This window comes from Lathyrus oleraceus, chromosome 5 (assembly GCF_024323335.1).
Source record: "Lathyrus oleraceus cultivar Zhongwan6 chromosome 5, CAAS_Psat_ZW6_1.0, whole genome shotgun sequence".
Classification (NCBI taxonomy): Eukaryota; Viridiplantae; Streptophyta; class Magnoliopsida; order Fabales; family Fabaceae; genus Lathyrus; species Lathyrus oleraceus.
This window is the reverse complement of record NC_066583.1, coordinates 640,667,637-640,693,131: the sequence shown is the minus strand read 5'-3', so window position 1 is coordinate 640,693,131 and position 25,495 is coordinate 640,667,637. Positions and strand designations below refer to the sequence as shown.

Sequence of the window (25,495 nt, the reverse complement as noted above, 5' to 3'; positions counted from 1 at the left end):
AGAATCTTGAAGCTTTAAAGATTGTGAAAGAGAGGAAGTGTGGAAGTTCGGCTGGTCATTGTTTGAGTGATCAGAGTATCGTAAAGATATTAGATTAATTCTTAAATTACTAAAGCAATTGACACATTCCCCTAAAAGTGTTTAAAATCTGTCCCAAACTTCATATGATAATTTTCACGTGAAAAGTCGTGGTGGTAACACTGAGAGCAGCCATATGAACAAACCTTTATCTTGGACAATCCTGAAGCCATGGTACTCAATTCCTTTTCTTTAGGCCTTTCTAGAATGCATTCTCTTGTGTATATGGACCCCGCTTCTAGTTGCACCTTAACAGCAAGAAGACAATTCACTACTAAACTATTCTTTCCAATCAAACATATATATATACAAACATGTTTTCCCATTCTATATTCATCACCACAGTTTTTCTCTATCTTTTTTTCACTTTACCATTCTTTCGCTCTGTTGTTGTTATACACTTGCTTTGTTGAATGGAAGGGGATATATACAGAGCAACTAACAGTTTACGTGCTCGAAGTTCAACAGTATGGAGAAACAGTGGCGTTGAGGTTTTCTCTAAATCATCTCGTGAAGAAGATGATGAAGAAGCTCTTAAATGGGCTGCACTTGAAAAACTACCTACTTACAACCGTTTGAGAAAAGGTCTCTTAACTGCTTCTCATGGAGTTGCCAATGAAGTTGATGTTACTGGTATTGGATTTCAAGAGAAACAGAAGCTTTTGGAGAGGTTGGTTAAGGTTGCTGAAGAGGATAATGAAAGGTTTCTCTTGAAGGTCAAGGAAAGATTTGATAGGTAAATAATTAATTAATCCTCCTTCGTTGCTTTTTTTGTTCTAAATTCTCTCATAACTTATCATCATGTTTTGTGTCTTTTGCTTATTGTTATTATTGTAGAGTTGGACTTGATATTCCGACAATTGAAGTTCGATATCAGAACTTGAAAATTGATGCTGAAGCTTTTGTGGGAGGGAGAGCTTTGCCTAGTTTCATTAATGCTGTTACTAATGTTGTAGAGGTTAGGAGTGATCTGAAATTATACTACTTCATAAAATGGTTGAAGCTTTTTTTTTCTTCTTTTGTTATTGTGTCTCATTGTTTCAGGGTTTCTTGAATGTTCTTCACATTATCCCAAGCAAAAAGAGACATGTTGCAATTCTTAAAGATGTTAATGGAATTATTAAACCTCGTAGGATGACACTACTTTTAGGTCCTCCTGGTTCAGGAAAGACTACACTCCTTTTAGCCTTATCAGGAAAGCTTGATCCAAGTCTTCAGGTAAATCCAATCTCATAATCGCCATCATTAACGTATAATTCATTAGTAGTTAAAAAAGTGTACTTAATATGTAAAATTATCTTATCTCCTAACCAATGTTCAATTCATACAGCTAACCGGGAGTGTGACTTACAATGGACATGGACTGAATGAGTTTGTACCTCAAAGAACTGCTGCTTATATCAGCCAGCATGATGTTCATATTGGAGAAATGACTGTGAGGGAAACCTTGGCCTTTTCAGCAAGGTGCCAAGGAGTTGGATCACGTTACGGTTAGTCAATTTTTACCAGTTCAGTTTTCAAAATCTAATTTGGGATGTGCATAAAGCTTGACTTGTTATTACTTGGGATCCGCAGACATGCTTTCTGAGTTGTCTAGAAGAGAGAAAGCAGCAAATATCAAGCCTGACCCAGATATTGATGTCTACATGAAGGTATGCATAAAGAAGCTATTATCAGTCTTGAAATAGTCTTTGGGATTACTATACTATCTTTGCATATCTAATTGTATTTTAATATAACAGGCAATTGCAACTGAAGGACAGGAGTATAGCATTTCAACAGATTATATACTCAAGGTAATATATTTAATACGGTTCTCATAATCGCCAGATAATTGGAAACATTTTGGCTTATTTGTTGACCGTGTAAAACTTTTAAAACTGACCGTGTATCAAAATTAAACTCATTTTGCAGTTTTGATTGATTGCTCCCAATTAATATTGTCCTTGCATAGGTTCTATCATGTCCTGCATGCCATAATAAAGTTTTGCTTCGTGCTGTATGTTGAATTTTCTTATAAGCCAAAGGTATTAAGTTTTACATTGTATCATTTTGCAGATTTTGGGGTTGGATATATGTGCTGATACGATGGTGGGAGACGAAATGTTGCGTGGTATCTCTGGAGGACAAAGGAAGCGTGTAACTACAGGAGAGATGTTGGTCGGACCGGCAAATGCATTATTCATGGATGAGATTTCTACTGGGCTTGACAGTTCCACAACTTTTCAGATTGCGAGCTCTCTCAGGCAATATGTTCATATTATGAATGGAACAGCAGTTATATCACTGCTCCAGCCAGCACCTGAGACTTATGATCTTTTTGATGACATTATCCTAATCTCTGATAGCCAAGTTGTGTACCATGGCCCCCGTGAATATGTTCTCGACTTTTTTGAATCTATGGGCTTCAAATGTCCTGACAGGAAAGGTGTTGCTGATTTTCTTCAAGAAGTAACATCAAAAAAGGATCAAGCACAATACTGGATGCACAGAGACCGACCATACAGATTTGTAACTGTTACTGAATTCGCTAAGGCATTTCAATCATTTCACATTGGTAGGAAACTTGCTGAGGAGCTTTCTGTTCCATTTGACAAGACAAAGAGCCATCCAGCTGCTTTGACCACCAAAGAGTACGGTCTTAACAAGCTGGAGCTCTTAAAGGCTAACTTCTCAAGAGAGTATTTGCTCATGAAAAGGAATTCATTTGTTTACATCTTCAAGCTAACTCAGGTTTGGAATCTATCTAGCTATTTTATTATAAATAAGTAAAAAGTTACTCTTTTTCATCCATGTATTCTGTGATTATGATTTTGAGTGACTAAACATATTGCTCTTGGTTTATGTTTTTCAGCTTTTCGTTATGGCATTGATGACAATGACACTGTTTTTTCGTACTGAGATGCACCACAATAATCAGGATGATGCGGGCGTTTATGCTGGTGCTTTATTTTTCACACTTATGAAAATTATGTTTAATGGAATGTCTGAGATTTCTATGACCATTGCTAAGCTTCCTGTTTTCTACAAACAACGAGACCTTCTCTTTTATCCCTCATGGGCATATGCTCTTCCTGCGTGGATTCTCAAGATTCCCATTAATTTAATGGAAGCTTCTCTTTGGGTGTTTCTTACCTACTACGTTATTGGATTTGATCCAAATGTTGGAAGGTAAAAGAAGTTGCTTTTATTCAGTTTGGAGCATGTAGTAATGATGTGAAGTCTTGAATTTTGGGCAGGTTGCTCAAGCAGTTCCTTGTAGTGATTTTCCTGAGTCAGATGGCTTCTGGATTGTTCCGAGCCATCGCAGCACTTGGTAGAAACATGATTGTTGCCAACACATTTGGGTCCTTTGCAATTCTCACATTTCTTACATTAGGTGGCTTCATTCTCTCAAGAAGTAAGTTAAATTGACAAACACATCATATTTTAATCAAAAATGAAAACTAATTTGCTAAACTTATTTCTTGTGACGAAAGGAAACCTTAGTTACTTGATGCTTATTGAATGTTATAACTGTAACAGAGGATGTCAAGAAGTGGTGGATTTGGGGCTACTGGATCTCACCTTTGATGTATGGGCAAAATGCTTTGATGGCCAATGAATTTCTTGGACACAGTTGGCACAATGTAATTTCTTGAGCTTTCTTGCATCTTTTTAATACATCTAACTTTTGATTGAGAAACTTACATGCCTGATTTACTTTACCTATAGGCTACTGTTGATTTGGGAAAACGATATCTCGATACCCGTGGGTTCTTCCCACATTCATATTGGTACTGGATTGGTGTCGCGGGATTGGCTGGATTTGTGTTCTTTTTCAATGTGGTGTTTGCTGTGGCTCTCGCTGTACTAGGTCCATTTGATAAGCCTCAAGCAACAATACCAGAAGATTCAGAAGATGATTCTTCTAATGACAGGACTGTACAAGAAGTTGAATTACCACACATAGGTGAACTTTCTTGATTATATGCATATCACTCATGATAGTTAACATATAGAAGTTTGTCATATAGTTTAGTAGCTGAACATTTTTTCTCTTCTCTTTCAGAAAGTTCAGGAAGAGGTGATTCTGTATCAGAGTCCAGCCACGGAAAGAAGAAAGGAATGGTTCTTCCATTTGAACCACATTCTATCACTTTTGATGATATTGTGTACTCTGTTGATATGCCAGCGGTAAGACTCACACAAAGTGATACATTCGGCATTTGGATATCTAACTAGACTCATGTTTAGTCAGACAAAAAGAATTTTTCTAACTTCAATTTCATCTGACAGGAAATGAAGGAACAAGGTGTTTCAGAGGACAGATTAGTACTTTTGAAGGGTGTTAGCGGCGCATTCAGGCCTGGTGTTCTCACAGCTTTGATGGGTGTAAGTGGAGCCGGAAAGACAACTCTGATGGATGTTCTGGCTGGTAGGAAAACAGGTGGATATATTGATGGAGACATCAAGGTTTCTGGTTACCCAAAAAAGCAGGAAACATTTGCTAGAATCTCTGGCTACTGTGAGCAGAATGATATCCATTCACCTCATGTAACAGTTTATGAGTCCCTGCTTTACTCAGCATGGCTTCGTTTACCTTCAGGAGTTGATTCCAAGACCAGAAAGGTCAGTTAATGCTTACAGCACAAGAGCTATGTCCTTTTAGGTTTCATTTCTACTAAAGAAAAGTTTAATCTACTTGAGTTTCATTGTTCTGACTTAACGGACATTACAAATGGTTGCAGATGTTTATTGATGAAGTGATGGACCTCGTGGAGCTGAATTCGTTGAGTAACTCCCTGGTAGGTTTGCCTGGCATTAGTGGTCTCTCAACTGAACAACGCAAGAGACTTACTATTGCAGTCGAACTAGTGGCTAATCCATCTATAATTTTCATGGATGAGCCTACGTCTGGTTTAGATGCTAGAGCTGCTGCAATTGTTATGAGAACTGTAAGGAACACAGTGGACACAGGAAGAACAGTTGTGTGTACTATCCATCAGCCTAGCATTGACATATTTGAAGCATTTGATGAGGTACGTAGTGAATAGCGATGATAAATAAATTTAATGACAAACGAAGCTGCCTTTAATAGTTCTTTTCCTCTCTATTATGCTTGAATTTGACATATTATTCATATGCAATTTAGCTATTCCTGATGAAGCGTGGAGGGCAAGAAATATATGTTGGACCACTTGGTCGTCATTCTACTCATTTGATCAAGTATTTCGAGGTAGGGTCCTATTTTAGTTTAACATTTACTCAAGTGAATGTCTCTATTTCTTGATTGCAATTAGTTGCTAAAGTTTTCAAATAACTTTCTTTGTCCAGAGCATTGACGGAGTGAATAAAATCAAAGACGGATATAACCCAGCAACATGGATGTTGGAAGTTACAAGTACGGCACAAGAATTTAATTTGGATGTTGATTTTACCGACTTGTACAAAAATTCAGATCTATATAGGTAAACTAGTGCATATCGATATGAATCTAAACTATAGTAGCTATTCCTGTCATTTTCGCAACATGCTCAAACTGTTCTGTATGGCTCTTCAGGAGAAACAAACAACTTATACAAGAACTTGGCCAGCCTGCTCCTGGTTCAAATGATCTTCATTTCCCTACTCAATTCTCGCAGTCCTTCTTGATCCAATGCCAGGCCTGCTTATGGAAGCAACGTTTGTCATATTGGCGTAATCCACCATACACTGCCGTGAGGTTTTTCTTCACTACATTCATAGGCTTGATGTTTGGAACAATGTTTTGGGACCTCGGCGGCAAACAGTAAGTCAAACTATTTATAATCAAAAAACAATTCCATATTATTCACCAAACATTATATTTTCTAATCTCTGTTTATTTACATTCAAATTATAATACCTTTTGGTGTCTTGCAGCGCAAGTAGACAAGACCTGTTGAATGCTGTGGGTTCAATGTATATTGCTGTTCTTTTCCTTGGAATACAAAATTCTTCTTCTGTGCAGCCAGTGGTTGCGGTTGAAAGAACTGTATTTTATCGAGAAAAAGCTGCTGGAATGTATTCTGCCTTACCCTATGCAATTTCACAGGTAATTAGTTGTAATCATCGTTTAATCTACAGACTTATTCTCTGCTTAATTTAATATCCAAACTAAAAATTCTGATATTAACACCTCCCTTTTCGTCACAGATTTTGGTAGAGCTACCTTATGTCTTTGCTCAAGCTATGGTATATGGAGTTATAGTCTATGCCATGATCGGATTTGACTGGACCGCAGAGAAATTCTTTTGGTATCTGTTCTTTATGTACTTCACATTGCTCTACTTTACCTTCTATGGTATGATGGCTGTGGCAGTGACACCAAATGCTCACGTTGCTTCTATCGTGGCTGCTGCATTTTATGCAATTTGGAACCTCTTTTCAGGATTCATCGTCCCGAGACCTGTAAGTATTAGCATTCCGAAAGACTGTTTGAAATAATGAATCTATATTCTATTATTGCTAATTATTGTGTTTGATAACAGAGCATTCCAGTATGGTGGAGATGGTACTACTGGGCATGTCCAGTTGCATGGACCATCTACGGATTGGTTGCATCTCAATTTGGAGACATAACTACTCCTATGGCTAGTGAAAGCGGAAAGGAGGTGAAAACTTTCCTTGAAGACTATTTTGGTATGAAACATGACTTCATAGGAGAGTGCGCAATTGTGGTTGCCGGTATTGCTGTTCTCTTTGCATTTATTTTCGCCGTTGCTATCAAATCCTTCAACTTCCAAAAGAGATAGATTGTACTCTCTCTCTCTCTTTCTCCAACAAGAATTCTTTATATTTTTTATTTTCCCTCCCCCCCTCAACTTTTCCTAGCTTGTATAATACTTGTATCTGTATTTCATACAGTAGTTTTTTAGGAAATTTATTTCCCCTTGTTTGACACAAGTTGAAGCTTGCTTTATAAATGTAAAAGCATTTGAATCTGAATAACACAATACTTTCTGTATTATTATTTTGATCATCAATGGAAGATAATGTATTTTGAGGCCAGCCTTCTGAGTTATTAATTCTTGGTTCCTTCTTGTTTCACTAAATGTTGAATTTGCATGCAACAAACTATGCATCAGCAGTGTCAATCTGTCCTGTGATTCAAGGCTGAAATATTAACTTCAGACTCTTCCATATGAAATATTAATTTGAAACTTTCACATTTATCAAGATAAATGATCAAAGAAACCTTTATAACAAAATTGTCACATAAAATATTTATAATTAAATTGTTTTTTTTAATTCATAATTTTAAGCCCCATTCAAGTATATCCGACATCCTATGTTTAGAATTTTTTTTAAATAATCATATTTTCAAAAATAATATCAAAATAATCAATTTTTAAAATTAATTATCAATGTAATCACTTTTCAAACAACAAAAATTATCCGTTTAAAGTAGTCGTCATACCAAATTGCGCATGCATTTGTTAGTTGCATTAAGACGTCATGCCTGGTGGCTCCTGCATGCACCACAAGCCAATGCAATTGGCGTATGTTTTGCCTTGTTCCACTATGGCGCCATTGCATATCGTGCATGCATGCATCACTTGGTGCATGCGCCACTCCATGTGGCTACTGCTTTTTTTGCACCTTTATAAATACAGCATCCCCTACCATTATTTTTCACACATCTTCTTCCATTTTTCTTCAATCTCCTTCAATTTTTCTTCAAAATATCTTCATATATGTGTCTTTATATTCACAAGAGAAATTTTGATTTAATTTATTCGAAAGTAAAGCCTCCGACGAAGACCCGACTGTGGAATATAGAAACGTTCGAATATCTTAACAGAACCTTGACCCGTTGGTTAGATGGAGACATTACAAAGGGTGAAAAGATCAGAAGAAATCAAAGGCTTGATACCACGTTCAACCAAAATGGAGAAGTTCATTTATGGGTGAATGTTAAAACTGACAGAGAATGTTCACATGATGATGTATAGTTCTCACAAAATTGTTTTGATGGTTGTAATCGCATTGTTATGTTGTTTAGTTGTTGTATTTGTTTGTGTTGTTGTTTAATTGATGTAGTTGTTTGTGTTGTTGTTTAAATTATTGTTTAGTTTTTGTTTTCAAGTTATTGTAACCGAATGTTATGATACTTATGAAATGAAAGTTGTTTTTAATATAAAACAAAACGGTTACATTTAAAATTATGTTGATGTGTTTGGTCCAACACTGTGACAGTTTGTACGATTATGTCCAGGATGACGACATGAACTACATAATCTCACCATTTTGTTCGTCGTATTCATTTCGGTTGAATACGGGGGTTGTTTGGGCGGCCATTTTTCTTTCTTCGCATTATTTCATTGTGGCAGAGTATTTTCCCTTGATATGTAGGCTAATAATCCTCTTTTGCTACCACCGAAAAGTTAATGTTGTAAACATTGCATATGTTTATGACTTTGTAAATGAAGGATAGTAAGTTGGAAGGATCCTGTCGAACCTTTGAACATGTCGATATGACATGGGAGCAAGGCATACGAAAGGCTTGGAACTTTTTGCAGTCACACCAACGTCTATCTAGTTCCACTCGATAGTGTCCCCTTGGCCTCCCTTGATTGTGATCCATTGACTCAGCAACACTGAACCAACCTTTAGTACAATCAAACATTGTGACCACATGTGTGTTAGCTTTAATAGCTTCCTCCTTAATGAATTTCATTGAAGCATCATTGAACAGTTGTCTCGATTGTAACACTGAACTCCATTTGGAACGTATGATCTAAAACAACGACCCTAACCTAAAATAGGTTGCTCGCACTAAAGCGGTTATTGGTAGATTTTAGATTCCTTTGAAGACAGAGTTCATTAATTCCACGAGATTTGTTGCCACGTGGCTCCACCATTGACCATTGTCGTATGCCCTAGTCCACTTCTCCAATGGAATATTGTTGATCCACCTTACTGCATATGCATTTGTCAATCTGATGTCTTTGCGGTAGTGTTTGAAGAAAGGTTCTGTTAATGCATACCCTGTGTTGACAACCTTCTTCTACAGTGTCTTGTATTTGATCTCCCGCATGTAATTTTGAGAGATATGCCTAATGCAGTAGACATGCATCGAAAGAGGATCCTGTCAGCCGCTATCAATGTTTTTATAGGCATTCACAATTGATAGATGTGTGTTTGAGATTAAACATAAGTTAGACTTTATACTAAGTTTATCTTAAATCTTCGAACTTGTTAGACTTTATACTACAACTGAGTATAACTAATATATTTTTAATCTTTTCGTTCTAGGTGGTCAGTTCTGAGGATCAACTACAACAGGTGTCCCAAACACGTTGTAGTAGTCTATCACAATCTTTTAGACCACATTGGACCACAAACACCTCAGGGAAATCGTGGGAGAACTCGATGGAAGACTAATGCACTGGGATGTGGAATAAGGGGCGTTTCGATTGGGCGGGTCATTGATTTTCTTGTAAATTGTTGTGTATTTTAATTTTATAACATAATATTATTAATTATTTTTTATTTTCTTTTTTATTTCAATTTTTTATAATTATAACTTAAAAATAAAAAAAAAATGTGCCACTTGCAATGACGCATGCTCTTAATGGCATAATGTATGCACCAATTGCATTGGCTTGAGTTGCATGTAGTAGTCATGCCTAGTGGCGCCTTAGTGCAACAACAAATGCATGTGCCATTTGATATGACGACTGCTTTAGACGAATAATTTTTTTTGTTTGAAAAGTGGTTATATTGATAATTAATTTGAAAAATAGATTATTTTGGTATTATTTTTTAAAATAGTGGCTATTTTAAATTTTAAAAAAAACATGTTTAACCATAATACTCTCATTTAAAAAAATATATCTTTCACAATTTGCAATATTATTTCTTGGAGTTTTTAAAAAACTTAAATTTCTATGACATTTTTTAAAAATTGTATCAGATATTAACAAGAAAGTGTAGTTTATTAATAAGAAAATGTAGTTTTTCATTAAATTTATGCATTTTTTAGTTTGCATTTATACATGATATTTTGTGAAAATCATGTTTTTTTATTGAATTTTTGAAATTGTTGCTAAAGAAGTACGGTCTTTTACCGACATTTTAGAAATGTCCGATAAACTACCAAAATTGTGCATGCATTTTTACCGGTATTTTTGAAATATATGATATATCTATATCTGTTTTATTGACGTTTTTGAAATTGTCGATAAAAATGCATACATGCATACCGAATACTTCGAAAAGTTCGATAAAACAAATGTAAAGGACCATATATTTTAAAAAAAATTGGTAGATAACTTTTTTGTTTTTGTTTTTTTGTCTGTAGTGAGGACAAGAGGAAGAGATGACAAGATTCTTTCTAGATTGATTGACAAAGCAGAGAGTGCAACTACAAAGTGCTCTGTTGGAGGCGACAAATGTGATAGAGTAGTTGCATATTAAGGCAGGTACAATACTCCCCACTTGTAGGAGGATTGAGCAGTCTCGTGCACCCTATAATCTTAAGTGTAGATGAGGTAAAGCTGGACAGGCTAGAGATTGTGATGTCGAACTAGATGTTGGGGTTGTTGATGATGTTGAGGTTGTACCTCATGATTGTATGGAGGTTCATCCTCATGTTGATATGGAGACTCCTACTCAGGATGATATGGAGGTTATTCCTCAATCTGATATGGCTGGGAGAGGTATAAATATTAAATTTTAAGTTATTTTTTATTTATGACGGGTTAATTGAATGTAATTGATTATTCATGATTTATTTGTTACAAAGTCTGGGCTCCTTTGAAAATGCACGCCCATGGGGAAAAGTTGAAGAAATTCTTAGACGTGTAGATGCTAGACGAGGTCAAGGTAATTGTTAGTGATGCCATTCTATTACCATTGGTAGATTTTTCCCTCACCATGCTTGACGATCCATTGTTGTCTGCTTTTGTTGAGCGATGACATAAGGAGCATCCTCCTTTCACCTTCCATTTGGTGAGATGACGATTACCTTTGATGATGTCTTCAGTCTCTTCCATCTCTCCCTTGCAGGTAACTACTTCACTGTTATAGTGATGAACCATGAGATTGTGAGTATGGTTTCTAAGACACACATGGGCGTTACACCAGGTTTGGTCTTGGATGAGTTTAGAGCTAACATGGATGCTCACTTCAGTCTAGGATTCAAGATATGTAGCAGCATCTAGTGGATCATTTTATGTATGAGGCACCCGCTAGGGTATACATGTTGCATCTTGTAGGATGTATTATCTTATAGAATAAGTCTTATGTATACATTGATGCCAGACAATATCTGATCGAAAAAATAGCAAGTGTACTATTTTTCCTATATAGTAATAATGGGGAAAGTTCCCCGAATGTCGATCTCAAGGACTGCTCGCAAATATTGAGTTCGAATTGTTGTTCAATTAAACAAAAACTTGTGTTTGGGGTTTTAGATTAAAATTTATAAAAATAATTGCAAATAAAATAAATAATGTTGTAAAAAGGGTATTCAAGGTAAAAGAACATGTCAGGAAGGTGTGTGATTTGTCCTTGTAACAACTCTGATCACTATTGCATCAACAAATATCAATTAATTACTACCAGTTCTCAAGGGTATTTTCTCCCAAGGCCTTGGTGAGAAAACCTTTAATCATTCAGCCTTAATCTCTATGTCCATAGAAAATTACCAGTGAAGTTAAGCCTTAATATATCGAGAATAATTTGGTTCCTACAGGGTATCCCTAGTCCTAGGTAATATCTACTGCAGAATAATCTTATGAAATAATTATCAACGGTGGTTCAGCCTAATTGATAATCATACAACAATCTTAATTATTCCGAAAGAGAAAGCATTAAGCACATCAAAAGATTAAGTAATTCTGAAAAACAATATTGTCATTGCAAATGTAAACTCAAAGTCATTACAGATTCAAATCAGGGGCATCCCCTAACATTGAGGGGTTTAGCTACTCATAATATTCAAGCAAATCAAAATATAATGGAATTGACATGCCACAGGATCAGAGACGCACTGAAGATCTAAAAGAATGGGGAAGCTCTGCCCTAGAGTTGTCATGTAATATGTACTTATGAGTTAGGATTTACAAATGGGAACATCTACCTAATGTTAGCATGCGAAAGAATGAGGGAATTCTACCTATGTTATCATACAAAAGAATGTGGGAACTCTATCTATGTTATCATACAAAGGGTTCTACCTAATGGGTGCTACCTAATCGGAACAAGAATCGACAAATGGAGCAAGGAAAAGAGTGGGGTAAAGGGTAGATGGCGATGCCTAGAGAAATCGACTTACATGTGGTAGATGGCGATTCCTGAAGCATTCGACTTACAAGATAAATGGCGATGCATGAAGCAATCGACTTACAAAAGGATGGATGAACACGTGCTGGTTATGTTAAGTTTGGAAAATGATTACTCGACGTTGGATCGAGGTTTTGATCTTATTATGAAATGGTTATCGGATGTTCATTTTATTTCTTGTATTAACAGATGAATAAAGAATGAAAGAATAAACATTATACAATTCATGGGAGAGGGATACATTTGTAATGAATGGGGATTGTTCATGGCAATCAGACAACAATAATATATGCCTCATACAACATACAAGTAGGCAACAGTTATCAAACAATAAGATATATAAACAAGTATATGATCAAATCAAATAATCAAAGAATGAAATGAATGAGCATTAGACAATGTATGAGAAGTATAGACATGTTAAACAATCAAACAATAGAAGCATGGATGAAATAAACAAGTATAAAAAATCTCAGATGAATCAGACAGGTGAAACTATGCACACAAAGGATCACTGAATAATTTAATCGGGAAATGATGCAAAGATCAAATTAAATCAAGATGAAAGGCCTCTAATATGTGGCATATGAGATGAACAAGGGAGGATCAAAAGATCTCTTCAATTGCCTTAAGCAATCCCTAAGTCAAACATCAATCATGGAAAAGTCAACTGAAAAGTCAAGTCAACTTGAAAATTATCAAATAAATAGTAAATTAATCAAGAAAATTATGAAAAATTAAAATAACTAAGATGGGGTCAGTACATCATCATCCCCCAAAAAGATTTTTAAAATAATGAAAATTGGTTATTGAATTAATTGAATCAAAACAAAGGTCAAACCAAAAGTCAAACAACAAGACTAGGTTAGAAATAAATCAAGAATAAATAGTAAATTAATCAAAAAAATTATGAAAAATTAAACTAAATAATGTGGGGTCAGAACATCATCATCCCCCAAAAATATTTTAAAAATAATGAAAATTAGTTATTGAATTAATTGAATCAAAACAAAGGTCAAACCAAAAGTCAAACAACAAGACTAGGTTAGAAATAAATCAAGAATAAATAGTAAATTAATCACAAAAATTATGAAAAATTAAAATAAATAAGGTGGGGTCAGGACATCATCATCCCCCAAAAAGATTTTAAAAATAATGAAAATTAGTGTATAATATAATTGAAATAAAAACAGAAGTCAAATGAAAAGTCAACCTAGCAAACTAGGTCAAAAATAAATCCAAAATAAATTAAAAATGGGAAATAAAATTCCAATAAAAGGTCAGGTTGACCATGAGACATTGGTCAACCCTCATTCCAAAAATCAGAATCTAAAAATAATTTTAAGTCATGAAAATAAAATTAATACAAATAAGTGTGTTAAAATGGACTATTTGAAACAAATAATTAAAATAAAATATTAACATTAAATAAATATGAAAATAAAAATTAAAAAAATTAAATAAAACATTAAAGAAAGTGAAAAATATTTTTTGGTATTTTTGTGAACAAATAAAATATTTTTATTAATTAAAAATCAAAACAGAAAATAAAATAAATAAAAGAATGGAAATAGAAATAAAATGAAGTGGAATTGGTAATGGGCCATGCATGTGGTGGTGCGAATAGCATCTGAGCGCGAAGGCCCGGTCCAAGCGTGATTAATGAACACGTGACAAAAAAATAAATGAACCAATTACATAAACCATGTAACATGCCCACGATCGGTCAACCTTGGAGTAAGTCACAAAATGACAAAAAAGCGGTTAGACGGATGAGATGAAAACTGGCACGCGGGATCCAGCGGACACAAGGGTGACACGTGTCTTTTTTCATGCAAACAAAACCTAAGCCCATGCAACATGAACGAAAACGCGAAAACGGCAGACAACTTTCTCCAACTTCCAATCCAAATATCTCACAACTCAAGGCACCAAATGGCATGATGTAAAAAGCAAAGTTCTAGTTTGAAATGAGTAGAACACAATGGTATCTTATTTCATTGAAAATAATGGCTTTAGCATGTAGAAAAGCGAACAACAAGGAGGCTTCATGCACCCGGATTCAACAAAAAATAATGTCACAAACTTAAAGTTAAAAGCAATGCCTCATGTTAAGGGCTTTGTAAGCATGCATAGCATATCATTTACATGGAAAATAATCATGGAACAAGCATGGCATAAATGAAAAATAACATGAAACAAGCATGGTAGGCATGACAAATAGTTGTGAACAAGCATGAAATGAAATGAACAAAGCCATGGAAGAGAGTGAGTAAAGGTTTACCTAGTGGATGCAAGGTCCACTGCCCCTTGATGTTGGAGAGGATGGAAGAAAAATGGAAGCTTTGAAATTTCAATAAACTTATGAAAATGGAAAAGGAATGAAACTTTCTTGCTCATTGCCTTGCTTGCTCTTGCTTAACTCGAAAATGGCAGCCTCCCTTTTCAGATTAGGGTTTTGAACCTTAAGTATGTAGGGTTTAAAGTGCTCTTAATGGGCTTGAAAGCTTTGTTTGGATTCATGAGCATAATGTGCAAAAATGAGGTGTGAAAAGAAATGGCTAAATGTGGCAAAACTTAAGTGAATGAACATAAAGCAAATGGCCAAATGAGGTAAAAAGTGTGTTGGTTGGTTTTGTGGTCTGACTTGGTTTGGCTTGTGCAGCACAAAAATAGTCCAACAGGGTGACTTTAAGGCTTTATATCTTGATAAGAACATGTCCAAATGGCAAGGCAATGCAAACAGTAGAAAGAGGGCATGGAGCTTAACATCTTTCATGTTGAACACAAGTTGAAATGATGAGTGGAAAGAGGTGAAAAATGGCCATAAAGTTCAGGTTCCATAGCTGCAAAATGGTTGGGCCAGTTTGGCCTAAATGCTGTCAAAAAATTCAGTCTATGATACCAACTTTAGATGAGTGTATCTTTCAAACCAATGATCCAAATGGGATGATTCCAAAAGGATGAGAAATAGGACATATCAAGGTACAACTGTCATGAAGAAAGTATTTTCAAAATATGCCTTGAAGTGCAAGAAATCTGGCCCATAATTCTTGACAAATCTTGAAGATTTTGGACTTTGAAAATTTTCTAAGTGTCCTAAAATAATGTCTCACTTTGACCAAGCATAACTTTCTCAATTTTAATCCAAATGAAACAAACTTTATATCTCTAGAAAGCTTGGAACAAGAGGAACAACTTTCATGTTGGAGAAAGTTTCGAATGGAGCTTTCATATTGATGGAAAATGGGCTTAAAGTGGGTGCAAAAACCATAAAAACTTGCCCTAAATGGAAAGTCAACCATTTCCAAATTAAGTAACTTTTCCAATTCCTGATTAAATGATGAATCCATGATCCAACCTTGATCAAATTACACATGTAGGCTCCCTTAGACATGAATTTTGAGATTCCACTTTCAAAATGCCAGGAGTTGACTTTTCTGGCCCCACAGTTGACTTTTCCCAAATTGTCTGATTTCCGATTCCATTGATCAATTGAAGCACCTCTGGCTCAAATAAAGAGCTGATTTTTTGTATGTAGACCCTTATGGACATATGGAGGGCCATGGAAATGAGTTTCACCCAAGGAATCAAAAATAAACCGATTTTATACCAAACCCTAGTTTTAGGGCAAAAATGACTAGGAACTGATTGCACTGATTACGAATGGATCTTTATGTGATAATTGTGGATCTTCTTAGGCCAAGATGCCTCTATAATCATGACATGAATGAGCCCCCTTTACTTCCCATCAAACATTGCCTGTTGCAGATAGCCATGAAACCCTAATTTCTGATTAAGTGCAGATGCACACTCTGGAAGCTCTGAATCTTCCACTGATGAACTGAGGACCATAATAAGACATATGGAACCCCTTGAGACTTGTATATTTGGAGAATGAAATCCAAACCCTGATTTCCAAGTCACTAATGCAGTATGCAATGAGTATGACCTAGTATGATGTTAATGCAATGTGAAACAATCCCATGCTTCCAAGGAAAGATGAAGGGTAAATTTTAGGGTATTACACTAATGCATGTTAGAGATTTGGTATAATGAACCAAACTCCTAAAGTATACCACACATTAAAAGAAAAAGATCAAAGGGATGAACCTATCTCACCCACACTTGTATTGGTTCATCTAACATAAAGTTATTGATGAACCAATTAGCCTTAGGATGTTGAGATGTCATTGGTCAATGAAAGGGATGGGAAATAATGGGATTGAAGATGAAAAGGGAGGGGAAATGAGATAAACACAAATTGGTCATGGGAGAAATTTTATCAAATTAAAATCATCCATTCATTTTGGGAGATGAAATGTATCAATCCCCTAAAGCCAATGATTTTAACTTAACAAAAGTCAAATCAACTTTGACCAAGGCCCAAACACATAGTCAAACATCACAAGTCAACAAAAATGGATCAACACAATTTCTATACAATTAATCAATTAAAAATCAAATTAAAATGAATTAAATTTAAATTGGCCAAAACCTAAAACCTCTTCAAAACACCAAATAAATGGCCAAGAGTTTTATCCTAGGTCAATGAAGGTCAAAGTACCTTGGTCAAAAAGTTTCATGATTTTTGAAAAGTTAGAAGTATTTTTAAACAATTAAAAATATGCACACAAAAAATTAATTCATGGAAAATATCAAATTTAATCCAAAAATAGTTTTAATAAAGAAAATTAAATAGGAAAATATTTAAAGATTTTTGGTGAAAGTCCCATATTTTTTGGATTAGAAATGAAATTTATATGAATTAATCAAAATAAAAGGATTAAACACAAAAATAAAAAAAATAAAAAAATAAGGGTCATCAGATCTCCCTCATTAATTGAGGTGACATATCTGATGGCCAAGTGTGTGCGTTCCACAAACACCTTAGTCAACTATGCCGCACGCTTGGTAATCAGAAGCAAGGGACGAGATTAAAATATTTCAACTGGATCCTATGGCTGAGATGTGTGACAACGCATCACCGGAGCTAGGGCTTCGGTCTTCTTCTCCGGTGGACCTCATCGGACTGGTCCACCATCAACCGTCACCAAAATGAAAAACAAAGACATGGATTTAAAGAAAAAATACTCAGGAGCTCGAATCTGGCCTCAATTTTCTCCAATTCCAAGTATATAAAAAGATACAAGGATTTGAATTTTGAGGATCATGAACTGAGTTGCTTCGACTTGATCTCAAAGCAACTTAATCTTCTTGCCTACATTGGTAGGACTTCAGACAACCAAAAATCACAAAGAATGGTGAAGAATTGAGGGAGAATCAAAGAGAAGAAAATTCTTAAAATTCACCTTCAATGGAGCTTCTGATTGGCACGATCTTGATTCCAATTGTGATTGACCTTGCTTCAGAGGCTTGTTGGAAGTGATTAGGATCAAGAAAAGGTATGGACTCTTGGAGTTTCAATCTCAAAACAGGTGGAAATTTAAAACTCGATTTTCAAAAAAAAAACCTTCAAGGTTATCCTTCAATGGTGAGGGTTTGGGATTGCAGATTCAAAGCTTGGGCATGAGGTCCTTAATTCTCAGCAATGAGGGTCTTATTTATAGCCAAGGAGATTCATTTCCACACACTTCTAAATTTGGCAAAAATGAGAAAATTCCCTTTGCATGCTTGGATGGGTGTGTGATAGGCCCATCAAGTGATGTAATCAGGTCTAAAAATGAGTGAGAACCATGCTGAAATCATGTTACAAGGCCATGCAATCGTGTATGAAAAGTGGAAGTGGAAATCATCCAAATGGTTCTTCATATTGCACCCATGCGTAAGTCCTTCATCCTTTGGCCAAATGAGATGATATTGGACTTTTTGGAAAGGTGAGATCAAAGGGAATAACTTTCATGTTGTACATGTTTTCATTTGAAGCTTGGATCATGATAAATTTTAAGGTGGAAGTTTGGAAAATCAGACATGTTTGAAAATTTTCTAAGTGTCAAGCCATATGTTCACTTCTTCCACCTTGAATAACTTTTTTCTATGGACTTCAAATGAGAAAAAGTTCCTTTATAAAAGTTGTAGGTCTTTCAAACCGCTTCAATTGGGTCACAAATTTGACCTCATTTGGATTTGGCATGAAGGAGTTATGCATTTTAGAAGTTGAGGAAAATCACTTGTTCAATGGTATTGATCCAAAATGACCTGTAATCGTTCCTTTTGGCACATGCATTTTCAAGTTGAATTTGAACTTACTCAAAACATTAAATTTGAATTAGACATCTTGAATTTGATCATGGAATTTTAATGGACTTCATATCATAAAAAATGAGCAAGTTATGATCTTGAGAAGTTGAACTCCAAACTAGGATTTAGACTAAATGGCCTATAATCTTTCACCATAAAAGATGACTTTCCAAGAAAAACTAGATCTTGACTTCAACATGAACGTTGTTTGGAATGTCATTTTGAGTAACTTTGATCTTGGAATAATTTTCATATGACAAAAATTGTAGGAGATAGGGTCTAGGAAACCTCAGTTTTGACTAGTTGACTTTCTCTGTGAAATTCTAGTTATCAGACTTTGGATGTCACACGGGTTGTTATGACATCCAATTCTGCATAGACAGGAATTATGCAGAACTTAAATGTAAGTGCAGTAAATAACACAAGTAATTGTTAACCCAGTTCAGTCCAACATGACCTACATCTGGGGGCTACCAAGCCAGGGAGGAAATCCACTATTAGTAGTATCAATTCAAAGCTAAACTCACCCGTTTACAACTTCTCACTTAATCCCTACCCAATGCAATTTCAATCTTACACTAAGATCAGAGTTCCTACTCACTCCCCCTCAATCACCTCAGTGATAACTACCTTTAATCAAATTAAAGACACTTTGAAGTCGCACTTCAAAGACAACTCTTGATTATGCTTCACAGCTTAAATCAAGATACACAGCACTCACGCTTACAAGCTTTGAGTGACACAACACTTACAACTCAATGAACACCCTATGCCATAGCAATCATCTACTTGATAATGGCTTGGCTTACAAGATACGTCTAATCCTAGACTCACAAAAATACAGCAGTGAAGTATGATGGACACACACAATCTTCACGCCTCAAAATCCCTGAAACTGAATGAAGGAACGCCTTCCTTTTATATTGCAGTGTCCTGGGCTTTTGCACCTGTATTCTCCTGAATTTAAGGTCACACAAGTTCCCATAAATTCAACATTTAGGTTACTAACAAATAGGCTATTTGTTAGGTTCATTGAATGTAGATTGGTTGTTGATTTCCTGGTTTTTCTCTAAGCTGTTGACTTCCTGAAGAATAGCCTGAGAAAAAGCTGAAACAGAAAACTGAACAACCTACAATATAGCATATGCTGTCAGGCATGAATGTCACGACATTCAGCTTGACATCAAGGTCCATATGCTGAGTCTGTTTTTCCAGAAAACAGACTGTACAATTTTGCTGACCTGTACATGATCAAAATGACCATACTACAGTAACAGCTTACATTAATAAATGTCAAAGTGTCCAACTTAACATTTACACAATTGGCCTTAAGTTAGTTCTGTTATTCTCTTGAAGAACAAACTAAGTAATATGCTGAAGTATAGCAGAACACCACTCTGCCTAATCTTCAGTAGCTGCTGTCAATGATGAATGTCACAACATCCAGTTTGACATTCAGTCAATAGGCCTTATGCCAGGTCTGGTTCTTCCTTGATAACCAGACTGCACATGAATACTAAGTTCTAGCAGAACTCCTGCTGTTCTATTCCTTAGTATCTGTTGACAGGTATGAATGTCACAGCATCCAGTTTGACATTCAATAAATCCTGTGTTAGCTAGTCCTGCAGTAACTACAATGTAGTCACACATACATGTCATGACATCAGTCAAGACATTAGTGTTTTACCATATAATGCAGCCAATTAAACACCTACAAACTCCCCCTTTGGCAAATTTTTGGCTAAAACACTTTGATCCCCATAACAGAGTTCATAGCAGCGGAATCACTCACCTAGCAGGAAATAATACTAGCTAATACACTTAGAGTGGCAGCACACTCACACACATGGAAGTTAAATAAAAACTTCACAAAGCAGCACAAAAACGGAAGTTAAATATAAACTTCAACACACAGCTGCTGCAGGGGAGGGAATCTTCAGATCTGTCATGAGAGTCTGTTGTAGAGACCCACTCTGTTTGTCAGGGGTAGTGGTGGTTATTACTCCCCCTTTTTGTCAAAAATGTTGCCAAAGCCAACAACATAGCCAGAGCACAATGACAGAGTTCCAGACTTGGTTTTACTTCACAGTTTCAACCAAGTTAACATCCACTTGATCTTGCTTCACAGCTTCGATCAAGTAATCACCCACTTTTGCTTTACAGTAGGTACCACCATATCAGATGCCATGATTTTGTTTCTGACATCCAGAACCACTCCTGCATGAACAGCATCCTTGAACTCCTGCAAGTACATTGGCCTTCTCACAGTAGGGTGTCTCCTTACCCTCTTATATCCACCCTTGTTGCAAGTAGCATAGCTATGATCTGGTGACCAATCATAGCCTAGTACAAATTGTTTAATAGGCAGAGATATTAAACAATTTATCCCAAACATCAGTGGTTGCTATAAGGTCTCAGAGAGACATATTCCCAGTTTGCTCCTTAAATTTTCAAACTGAGTAGCATCCAGCGCCTTTGTAAATATGTCAGCCAGTTGAAGCTCCGTGGCTACATGTTCCAAAGTGATCACCTTGTCTTCCACCAGATCTCTGATGAAGTGGTGCCTAATGTCAATATGCTTGGTCCTGCTGTGTTGGATGGGATTCTTGGAGATGTTGATGGCACTGAGATTATCACAGAACAATGTCATGACATTTTGAGTGACATTGTACTCAGTGAGCATCTGTTTCATCCAAACCAGTTGGGAGCAACTGCTTCCAGCAGCTATGTATTCAGCCTCTGCAGTGGACAGAGAAACACAATTCTGCTTCTTGCTGAACCAAGATATGAGGTTTTCTCCTAAGAAGAAGCATCCACCTGATGTGCTTTTTCTGTCATCAGCATTTCCAGCCCAGTCAGCATCACAGTACCCAGATAGGACAGGCTCAGACCCATGTGAATACAGCATCCCATAGTCACAAGTACCATTTATGTACTTGAGAATCCTTTTGACTTGATTCAAGTGGCTCACCTTGGGCTCTGCTTGGTATCTGGCACACACTCCAACTGCATAAGAAATGTCAGGTCTACTTGCAGTTAGGTACAGCAGACTACCTATCATGCTTCTATACAGGCATTGATCAACACTAGGCCCTCCATCATCTTTGGTTAACTTCAGATGAGTGGGAGCAGGAGTCCTCTTGTGCCTAGCATTATCCAGACCAAACTTCTTAACTATGTTCTTGGCATACTTGCTTTGGGAGAGAAACATAGAGTCCTCCATTTGGTTTACTTGCATTCCAAGGAAATAGGTCAGTTCTCCCACTAGACTCATTTCAAACTCAGACTGCATCTGGTGAACAAATTTTTGAACCATTTGTTCTGACATTCCACCAAAGACTATATCATCAACATAGATTTGAGCTATCATGATTTTGCCTTCTTCATCCTTCACAAACAAGGTTTTATCTATGCCACCTTTTCTGTATCCATTTGAGGTCAGAAATTCGGTTAACCTTTCATACCATGCTCTAGGTGCTTGTTTCAACCCATACAAGGCTTTCCTCAACTTGTATACATGCTCAGGTTGGTCAGGATCACAGAACCCTTTAGGTTGTTCCACATAGACTTCTTCATTCAGGTAGCCATTCAAGAATGCACTCTTCACATCCATTTGGAATAACTTAAACTTCAGGATGCATGCTACCCCCAACAGCAATCTGATGGACTCAAGCCTAGCCACAGGAGCAAATGTCTCATCAAAATCTACCCCTTCAACTTGAGTGTATCCTTGAGCTACTAGTCTTGCTTTATTTCTAGTAATTACTCCTTTCTCATCAGATTTGTTTTTGTAGATCCACTTGGTACCAATGATGTTGGACCCTTCAGGTCTTGGAACTAGCTCCCATACTTCATGCCTTGTGAACTGCTCGAGTTCCTCTTGCATGGCAATGATCCAGTATTCATCAGTCAGGGCTTCTTTCACATTCTTTGGTTCAACCTTGGAAACAAAGCAGGAATTTGAGCTTATTCCTCTTGACCTGGTAGTTACACCACTGGTGGGATCCCCTATGATAAGATCCTGAGGGTGGTCTTTCTGAATTCTGATAGATGGCACTTTGGTGGTTGCCTCTACTTCACATTCAGGAGGGGGTTCCTGTACTTCTTCAGACTTGACTGGACTGTCAGTTGGGCTGTCAAGGAATGTTTCAACATCCTCCATGACTTCGGTTCCTTCCTCTTTATCATCCACAATAACATTTATGGATTCCATCAGGACATTGGTCCTGTAGTTGAACACTCTGTAGGCTCTGCTGTTAGTGGACTATCCCAGAAATACACCTTCATCACTTTTGGGATCTAGCTTCCTTCTCTGTTCACGATCTGTGAGAATGTAGCATTTACTTCCAAAAATGTGAAAGTACTTCACAGTGGGTTTTCTACCCTTCCATATTTCATACAGAGTGGAGGAGGTTCCTTTTCTCAAGGTGACTCTGTTGTGAACATAGCACGCGGTATTCATTGCTTCAGCCCAAAAGTGCATGGGGAGCTTCTTTGCATGAATCATTGCTCTGGCAGATTCTTGAATAGTTCTATTTTTTCTTTCAACTATTCCATTCTGCTGAGGAGTTATAGGGGAGGAGAACTCATGACTTATTCCTTCAGCCGAGCAGAACTCATCAAACTTGGAATTCTTGAACTCCGTACCATGATCACTTCTAATCCGGACCACACAACTGTCCTTTTCCCTTTGAAGTCTTATGCATAGGTCTTTGAAGACATCAAATGTATCTGACTTCTCTCTGATGAAGCTTATCCACGTGTATCTGGAATGGTCATCCACCACCACGTAGGCATATTTCTTCCCACCAAGACTTTCAACTTGCATGGGTCCCATTAGGTCCATGTGCAATAGTTCCAGAACTCTGGAGGTTGTGGAATGTCCCAGCTTCGGATGTGACATCTTGGTTTGCTTGCCCACCTGGCATTCTCCACAGACTCTTCCTTCATCAATCAGCAGCTTTGGAATTCCTCTGACTGCTTCCTTGGATATGATCTTCTTCATTCCCTGTAAGTGGAGATGTCCAAGACGTCTATGCCACAACTTCACCTCCTGTTCTTCCTTGGCTGAGGAGCATGTTGTGGAAAAGTTTGAGACTTCAGGTTCCCACAGGTAACAGTTGTCCTTGGACCTGGTTCCTCTCATAACTTCCTGATTGTCACCATTTGTCACACTGCACAGTTCCTTAGTAAACTGAACATGAAAACCTTGATCACACAGCTGACTTATGCTGATGAGGTTTGCAGTTAGTCCTCTTACTAACAACACATTATTCAGTTTTGGCACTCCAGAACAATCCAGTTTGCCCACACCTCTTATTTTTCCTTTAGCACCATCACCAAAGGTCACATAGCTGGTGGTGTGAGGTTGAATATCTACCAGTAGATTTTCCATACCAGTCATATGTCTTGAGCATCCACTGTCAAAGTACCAGTCCTCTCTGGTAGAAGCCCTTAGAGCAGTGTGTGCTATCCTAGCATACCATTGTTGCTTCTTAATGGGAACATATCGCTTATGTGTTTTATGCTTAGGCCTGACATGCGAGGCTTGGTTAGGGAAACCATGAATCCAGTAGCAGAAGGCTTTTATATGACCAAGCCTACCACAGTGGTGACACCTCCACTCCTGGTATTTCCTCTTCTGATGATCATTCATCCTAGTTCCTCGATGTTGAGACATTGGCTTTGACTTCCGCTTGAACTTCTGAACTTTAGCCTTTGGGCGTTTGTGTTCAGTTGAGGATCTTTTCCCAAATCCAAGGCCAGATTTGGTTTCAGACTGCTGTCCCACCTTTAGAATCTCTTCTAAGGTGTCAGTTCCCTTATTCATCATTCTGATGGATTTATTCATCTGATTCAGCTTGGAAGTCAACAAGGTTATCTCACCATTTAGACCCTCTATGACAGACAGTTGCTTCTGTCTCTCATCTTCCAGTTCCTTGATGAGTTTCTTTTGCTTTTCTTCTTGTGCACGCACTTCTGCACTGGTGGAACACAACTTCTTATAGGCTGCAGCAAGTTCATCAAAGGTCAGTTCATCTGCACTTGAGTCATCTTCAGAGGCACAAACACTGGTTAGTGCAGTGACATGTTTGGCAGATTCTCCTTCAGACTCACTTTCAGAGTCTCCTTCAGACCATGTGATAGCTAACCCCTTACTTTGCAATTTGAGGTAAGTAGGGCATTCAGCTCTGACGTGTCCATACCCTTCACAGCCATGACACTGGATTCCCTTGCCGTGATTGAACTTCTCATCAGAAGTTGATCTTTTCTTAATGTCAGACGGGATGTTCTTGACATTGGGTCTACCTCTTTGATCAATCTTCTTCACGAACTTGTTGAACTGTCTCCCAAGCATGGCTAAGGCTTCTGATATACTTTCATCACCTCCAGTATATCCTGCTTCTGACTCCTCTTCAGTCTTAGATACAAAAGCTATACTTTTGTTCTTCTTCTCTGCATACTCACCCAAGCCCATTTCAAAGGTTTGAAGAGAACCAATGAGCTCATCCACCTTCATGCTGCAGATGTCCTGCGCCTCCTCTATGGTTGTGACCTTCATAGCAAACCTCTTAGGCAAGGACCTGAGAATCTTTCTCACAAGTTTCTCTTCAGCCATTTTCTCACCTAGTCCACCAGAGGTGTTTGCAATTTCAAGAATATTCATGTGAAAGTCATGAATAGTCTCATCCTCTTTCATCCTCAGATTTTCAAATTTGGTTGTCAACATCTGAAGTTTGGACATCTTCACCTTGGAAGTACCTTCATGAGTTACCTTGAGGGTATCCCAAACTTCCTTAGCTAGTTCACAGTGGTGTACCAGCCTGAAGATGTTCTTGCTGATTCCATTGAACAATGCATTCAAGGCCTTGGAATTTCCAAGAGCTAGTGCCTCTTGCTCCTTGTCCCACTCTTCTTCAGGAAT

The 25,495-nt window shown here is 37.1% G+C and overlaps 1 protein-coding gene across 1 annotated transcript; it reads left to right on the top strand.

Annotated features, from left to right (window-relative positions):
- The first annotated feature begins 427 nt into the window (after positions 1-427).
- On the top strand, positions 428-7,089 carry LOC127087531 (pleiotropic drug resistance protein 1). Its single transcript, XM_051028422.1, has 20 exons — positions 428-814; positions 916-1,036; positions 1,123-1,296; positions 1,409-1,568; positions 1,654-1,730; positions 1,821-1,874; positions 2,137-2,811; positions 2,933-3,249; positions 3,318-3,478; positions 3,604-3,707; positions 3,793-4,030; positions 4,130-4,254; positions 4,357-4,689; positions 4,809-5,099; positions 5,213-5,296; positions 5,395-5,528; positions 5,621-5,848; positions 5,962-6,133; positions 6,235-6,489; positions 6,570-7,089. The coding sequence occupies exons 1-20, from the start codon at positions 492-494 to the stop codon at positions 6,831-6,833; spliced, it is 4,290 nt and encodes a 1,429-aa protein (XP_050884379.1). The 5' UTR covers positions 428-491; the 3' UTR covers positions 6,834-7,089.
- Positions 7,090-25,495: the final 18,406 nt, after the last annotated feature.

What these genes read in the sequence shown, in the direction of transcription:
- LOC127087531 (XM_051028422.1), top strand. Translation starts at nt 492, where the DNA reads ATGGAAGGGGATATATACAGAGCAACTAACAGTTTACGTGCTCGAAGT. An exon ending in CAACAGATTATATACTCAAG is followed by an intron (nt 1,875 to 2,136) that starts GTAATATATTTA and finishes ATCATTTTGCAG; the next exon opens with ATTTTGGGGTTGGATATATG. An exon ending in TTGGACACAGTTGGCACAAT is followed by an intron (nt 3,708 to 3,792) that starts GTAATTTCTTGA and finishes CTTTACCTATAG; the next exon opens with GCTACTGTTGATTTGGGAAA.